Source organism: Empidonax traillii, unplaced genomic scaffold, assembly GCF_003031625.1.
Source record: "Empidonax traillii isolate 1590-97213 ecotype Southwest subspecies unplaced genomic scaffold, ASM303162v1 scaffold181:size1721324, whole genome shotgun sequence".
NCBI classification, from domain to species: Eukaryota; Metazoa; Chordata; class Aves; order Passeriformes; family Tyrannidae; genus Empidonax; species Empidonax traillii.
In genome coordinates, this window is record NW_020955374.1 from 886,654 (window position 1) to 893,810 (window position 7,157).

The following is a 7,157-nucleotide window of genomic DNA, read 5'->3' on the forward strand; positions in this document are numbered from 1 at the left end:
GATGAGTTACCAGTGGTGCCATGGTAACGTTTTTGGTGTTAAATTATGCTAAAGCCAGCCTGGTTCACCACATTCCAAACACAAAGCTTGCATTTTGAATTTGGATGTGACAGATAATCTGGTACCTGGTCTGCAAATCTGTGACTAGCAGTCAATCGCTTTGTACTATAAAAGCCCAGTTCCCTTTCATAGATTCAGGTTCTTCTAACATAACTCTTCTTGGGGTATACGTGCAGATTCCTTACTCGGGCTGGGGATGCCCCCCAAGGATATTCCTTGAAGTTGAGCAGAAGAGATCTCCCCACAAGCGTTGGTATGGCTAAGTTACATTAAATCTCTACTTAATAATTATTTCTTTTTCCTGCCTTTAATATAATTGCTTCAAGAATTGCTTCAATATAGAGCACTGTCCTATCTTATACTATACTACCAGTAGTTTTAGCATTTGTATTGTGTAGTAAATAATTCTGGCTTGAATTGTCTTTGTCTGAACATATGTAATAATAAACAATTCATTTCACATAAACATTCTTGGTTTGCCATCATTAAAACCTGCGGGACAAAGGTGGTTCCATCACACCACTAAAATTCCTTCAGTTTAAACCGTTGACAAAATCTGAAGCTAAGGCTAGATACTTTCTGCACCTCATGACTCAACAGTAGGGCTTCTTCAATAAATTTTGTCTAAGCCTTCCACTCCCACCGCCGACAGTGTGCCACGTGGTGTGCTCCACTACCCTGGATTTAAAAGCTGCTGAGACCACACTGCATCCTAGAGTGGTGATAATCTACCCTGCCTCTCTCTTCTCCTACCTTCTTCTAATCAAAATATATTGTAGGCCAGACCAAAAGGTTCCAGTAGATGCCTTGCTAAGTGCCTCGTTGTGTCTGGATGAGTTAAAGATTGCCAACTTTAAGTGTCTCAAGTGTCTTAGTCAATTGGAATGTTCTACAGTTTGCAAGTAAAGGTTGTTATTGAACTTCCTGAGAATTTTGTTGCTTCTTCCATGCACCACCTGGAGTATATCGAACCACCTTTCCCAAAACCTGCCAAGCAGACTGGGGCATTACAGAACTGTTACTCAATAAAAAACCTAAGAGCAGTAAAAATACATGTTACGACAAACTACAGAGTCTTCAAAACCATCTTTACGCTTCCAATAGCCTCTGAATTCTTCCATTATTCTCTTCAATATATTTCACATATTGTATAAAACTAAATCAACTGCATATCAGACATGCAATTCTGTCATTTCAATTTTGTACTTCAGTGGTTGAAGAGTGTGTACCTCTGAGCCACATTTAGGACATGTAAAATACATATCAAATAAGTAGTTACTTTTAATACAGTAGTAACAAAAAACATGTGGACAGCCTATGGTATGAGGCATGGTAGGCCATTCCCCACACAGAGAACATTCCCTGCAGTGGTCTGCTAATGTGTTTTCACTATTGGAAAGACCTGCAATAGGCAAACACCAAGAAGAAATCTTAAGTTTCAGTTTCTGTACATTAATAAGTGGCAGCAGATAAATCAGAAATTCAGCAAAGCCATGCCACAAGAGCTCCCTGTTCATGTATTCAAATCCTACCTGACGAACACTTTGCGGCTTGCAAAAAACTGACCTAATTCCTAGAATGCGTTCTGTAAGTGTTGCAAATGTTCCTTTCCGAAGAAAAATCAGAAAATTTACAAGTCCACAAAGTTTTAGAAGTCCAGCTCCAAAGCTAATATAGCTCTTAATTCTGGAGAAAGATTGTTGTTGACGATTGCTAAATAAATCATAACATCTTTCTTCTAACCATCTTCCACCAACAGTGAAAATAAGATACCATAACTTCTGGTGTTTGCTCAGAGGTTGGTATTTCTCTGCCTGAGATAAGTTATTCTTATACTGAATATTCAGAATAGTCTGTCCCACAGTTGCATTCTTGGAATAGATTGTGAATCTCCATAATATAAGACATAAAAATGTTTTTACTTCTGGTTCAAAGTGAGCCAACACCCCTGGTTTAAATCCATGAAAACAGTTGGTAAACTGGGACCACACGAGTTGTTCCAGGGCTTTGTTTAGTTCAAGAGCATCAAGTTGACTTATTCTGAGCACAGGATTCACGCCCTTTCCATTTCCAGTGCTGGAGGCCATTTCTTCAGAGAAAAAAACTTTCTAGGAATAAAACACAAATAGATTTTAGTGTAATGGATCATTTCCTATTTCTGTTTTTAATAAAGATAACAAAACCATAATATACCAGTAGTAAACAAATATATTCAGAATGCTATTATTTGTTATTAATATGTTACAAATCCTTTCAAGAAGCTTTGCATTAACAGTAAGAAATTTCATCTCAAATGAAATTATATTTGACTATTTCTCACAAATAATATTTAGATTTGGTTACAGAGAAGTGTTCAACATCTAGGTATTTAGAAAAATCCACCAATTTAGTATTTCACTGTATTCATTTTAAAAAATATTGCAGGGCATTATTGTAATATTCAACTGGACATTAAAACAGATCAGAAAGAACTGTAAAATTTTATGGTGTTCTATGGAAAAATTGGGAAAATGAACATACTGAAAATCTAGAAAAGAATAGTGAGGAGGACAGAAAATAACATGAACACTTCAGCAGCTGCAGTTGAAAGTATAATCTTAGAGATACTAACAAATTTAAGATTTACTTTTTTAAAATTGCTTCCTTTAAATGTTATTGTATCTGGAATTCTGTGACTAAGAAAATAAATGCACCAAGCTGCAAAAGTAAAATACAGATAACACCTGTTACACTCCGGATTTTAAGCCACAAGCTGCTCAGAGCAGTTACATTTCTTTAAGGCTTTTAAAAAGCTTTTTGGTTCGGTATTACCTCAAGCCCGCCTCCGGAGAAAACACTACTACACTTTCACTAAGAGAGTTTCTTTCAATTAAGTGACAGAAAAAAGACATTTTGGCAAAAAGTTCTACAAGAGTAAAATACAACCAAGAAAAGCATTTCACTAAAATACCCAACAGAAAGACCTACTTTACAGAAAACCCTTTAAGCTTCTTCCTCATTAGCAGGCAAAATATGGCTGAAAGTAGCACAGGCCACTTCCTCTGGACAAACAGCTTTGGGGTTTATTGCATCAACCCACACAGGCCAAAAAGCCGGCATACAAAGGTTGTACACCCAAGCCTGTCTCGCTCACACTTCTCTGTTCTGCAGCAGGAACCAAAGCACAGGAAACCTTTTCCAGTACAATCCAAACAACTGCACTCCTCTACTTTATGATCAAAGGGTCAATTCAACCCCTACTAGATCTTGCTGCATCACTTCAAGAACTCGAGTGTTAATGACTATCCATCCTTCTACCTCCCATCTCAACTTACTAGCATTTTAGGAACCAGAGCCTCTTAGAATCATTTGCTCTGGAACCTGTCACTCTAGTTTAGTGTTATTCACTCATAACCCCTAAAAGTTTAATGTCTTCTTCATTTTCTCTTTTTCTCATTTCACTCCATTCATCTTGTTTCAGTGTTTTCAGTATACAATTCCCAATACACAAAATCTCCTTTAAAAATCCTAAAGTTACTCGAAAGGAACATCTTAGCAAACAACTTCCTTGATCCATCTACTAAGACAGTTTTCCAACATCAGTTCAACCATCTTTTCCAGCTGTGTCCCATTATCCCAGGTCCTATGAGAAATTTCTGTTGTAGATTTCTTTCAAGTAAGGTAGACTAAATCTGTAAAGATTTTTTCCTCCCATTATAGCCATATTACCTAAAGAAATCTGAGCAAGTGAGGAACCTTCTGAAATCCATGGAAAATGTGTCAAATACATAGGATTATGATGGAACACGAAATATACGAGAAAGTCAATGGATCTTTATATTTTGGGAGCCTCTGTGACTGCACATTCACTTTGAAAAAAGGATGTAGGGATTCTGGTAGGCAGAAAGCTGAACACAAGTCACAGTGCATCCTTGCAGTGCATTAGCATGGGCACAGCCAAGCAGACTGGAGGATGTGCTTATTACTCTCCACTGGGCATTGTTGAGCCTACACCTGGGATAATACCTCCAGTTTTGCCTCATTTCTATCAATAGTACAAAAGAAATGTCAACAAACTGAAGAGTCCACTCATTAATACCATTAGGGACCCCTAACACCTGATATATAAGAAGAGCTTGAAGGGACTCAGATTGTTCAACTTGAAGATAAGGCAGCTAAGAAATTATCTATGAGTAATCTTTCACTACCTAGGGGGCTGCAGTGAAGATTCTTTCACTGCATCTCACTTTTCTGGGAGATGCAGTGAAAAAAGCAGAGAGGCAAGTGTGTGATAAGTCGCTACATGAGAAATTCCAACTGGACATAAAACAGTAAGAATTTGACAATTCCTTCACTCTCTAAGTAGTTTAAAACTTAAGAACTCAGAATCATAGATCCAGTAATGAAAGAGACAAGTATTAACACTCAAATATATGATAAACTCTGTGTGATAAACTCTATGGGTGATTAACTTGCTATATAAATAGACTTTAAGACAGAATAGTAAAGACTACTACTTGAAAGGTTCTCTGTTGATTTTATAGTCACAGATATTGCATAGAAAAAAAATGAATTGCCTCCCCCAAAAAACTCAAAACAAAACAAAAAACTATTATGTTTCTTTCTTAAAGAACCTATATTTTGTCTGTTTGGGTTTTTTTTAAATAAAAAAATAAACAGTTGTACAGTACATTGCAAAACAAAAAAAATAATGATTGTATATCACTAGGGAAAGAGGAATTTCTTCTGGTATATATTAGTGCTGTTATTGAGCATTGTACAAATTATGAATGAATATATTTTATTTGGAAACGTTATTGACAGAAATCTATCAATAGTAATGGAAGTATTGTCAACAGCCTGTCAATATTAATGTAATTATAATTAAGGTGATAACATGGATTTTAGCTATAATACCAAGTAACATCTCCTGCATTGCTGCTATCAATACAAGCATTATTATTGACCTCTTCTGGAACTATCAGTATGAGATGTATTACCATCAGGGATATCTGTCAATGCATTCTGCCTACAAAAATTCTACATTTAAATTTACAGGTTTGTAAACTTTGCCTGCAGAAACATACAAATCCAAGTAACCTCTTGGGTGCCATTTTTTCCACAGGACTGTTCCATTGTGGATAAGTAATCAAGAGGTTTCTACTATCTCAGAACTACTGCAATTGCATTTCCTGCTTTTGTAGCACAATCATTAAAAGACAAATGAACCTATATGCAAAAGCCTCAAAATAACTTTACGTATGATTTGTCAAAACACTTTTTGGAAAAGCAAATAGAAATATATTTACTAAATGACAAAAAAACTTTGTTCCTTACTGTTCCAACTCTTTTAGATGATCTCTTCTGTGCAGCCAAAACATGTATTTGGAGCATTGTACTTATGCAGGGATGGAATAGATCACAAGAGACTACAAAATCCTAACTCAGCACAAACACAGGCTCAGGAATATACTGACAGGTGCTTAACTATCAAGAAAGCTAATTCCACAGTTTTTCTAAGTAGTTTCTTCCAGTGTTTTATCACTCTAATAATTACAAAGAATCTTTTTCTTATGTTCAATCTAAAGCATCTTTATTAAAAGAAGAATGCTTTTCATTCCACAGCAGAAAACAGTAACAACAACGGAGAAGAATTTCCATTTTGTTGCACCTTCTCAAGAGCAAAAAAGCAGAAAGGCATGTGAGGGGGCCAACTATGCAAAGGAGATTTGCCAGACTACACAACGTCCTCTTTTCTACAACATGCTCCAGAAAAACCAAATCAAACAAAAAATCCAAACAAACTCCACAAATAAACAACTATACTCTTTTCCAGCAGCATATCAGAATTTACCTTGAGATCTAGTATATCTTCTTATCTTTTTCTGTCGCTTTTCTCTCTGAATAATTATTTCCTGGTTTAGATTCATGTATTTGAGTTTGTCCTGTTAAATGCAGTGCTTCATACTTGCCTGCACTGCTTTTCATCTTGTTGATTGTAGATATTTTCTTCAAACCCATCAAGAGTTTTCTGGATTCATATCTTATGTTGAAAACAAAGTAAAAAAATAAACAAATTTTAACCCCCTCTCTGGCTACTATCCTGAGTAACATTTCTAAGTATGTGTTCTCTTCCATCATCCAACTCATTAATGCCTTTTCATCTTGACAGAGCACTATAGATAATTACCCAGAAGAAGCAACTTTTAAACGTGATACTGATAATATCAGCATCTAATGGAGATAGCATTGATATTACATTTCCCTAGTTTATCTATGTAGGGAAAAAGACTTTATTAAAATCAAGCTGTATTTTACTTTAAGTTTTCCTCTTACTAACTTGTGATCCTCTTTAAAAGGAGAAACAGGCTGAGGTTTCTTACAAACAGGTCTCATCAAACCATACTGGCTGTTTTACAATCTCTCTTCTACCCATTATTAGATACAAATTAATTGCTAAACTATTTACTCCTAAACCTTTATCTGGAATCAAAACTGACATCTTCAATAATTCTCTTAACAGAAGAATAAACAGGCACAAAACCAGGCATGTACAAACCCATTTTGCTGGCTATTTTCACCCTCTGGGATATTAAATAAATAAATAAAATCAGTGGTGCCTAATTCCTCAATCATTCTAGGATGAATTTTATTAGGATTTGCCACTTGAGCACATCTATATTAAGATTCCTTAGGCTATTCTTTTCTGTGCTTTGGTTCCACTCTTATTTCCTGTATAAGATTAATTTTATGAAAGGAGCAGGTCACAATATATCTCTTTTACAATGTATGAAGTAAAGAATCAGTCTTTGAAAGTCTGTTACTTGTTCTCCTTTCTTATTTAATAACATCTAGGTAATGGACCTATCCCTTTGTGCCTCCTCTTACTCAGAGTTTGGACCCTTTCACTGATTCTTTTCTTGTGCTTTGTAAATTGAAACTTATTTTGTTATTTAGAGTCATCAATTTTATTCTTACATTCCTAGGCTACTCGTTTATATTCATCATTAATCATGTTATATTTTTGCTTGGACAAATCTTTTGATTTCCAGGCCATGGAAAAATTCCTGACATATAAAGTGTCTTTAACATTCATTATTACTATTTTAGTTTATTAC

The 7,157-nt window shown here is 35.4% G+C and overlaps 1 protein-coding gene across 5 annotated transcripts in view; it reads right to left on the reverse strand.

Annotated features, from left to right (window-relative positions):
* Positions 1–1,087: 1,087 nt before the first annotated feature.
* Positions 1,088–7,157, reverse strand: part of PEX2 (peroxisomal biogenesis factor 2) — a 20,747-nt gene continuing 14,677 nt past the window's right edge. For 4 of the 5 annotated variants that reach the window (XM_027886183.1, XM_027886179.1, XM_027886181.1 and 1 more), the window contains one exon: positions 1,088–2,168. In XM_027886183.1, coding sequence (XP_027741984.1) covers positions 1,233–2,147 — 915 coding nt within the window. In that variant the 5' untranslated portion in view covers positions 2,148–2,168 and the 3' untranslated portion in view covers positions 1,088–1,232. Of the gene's footprint in view, positions 2,169–5,893; positions 7,081–7,157 lie in introns of those variants that run through there. The other variant, XM_027886182.1, reaches the window with a different exon arrangement.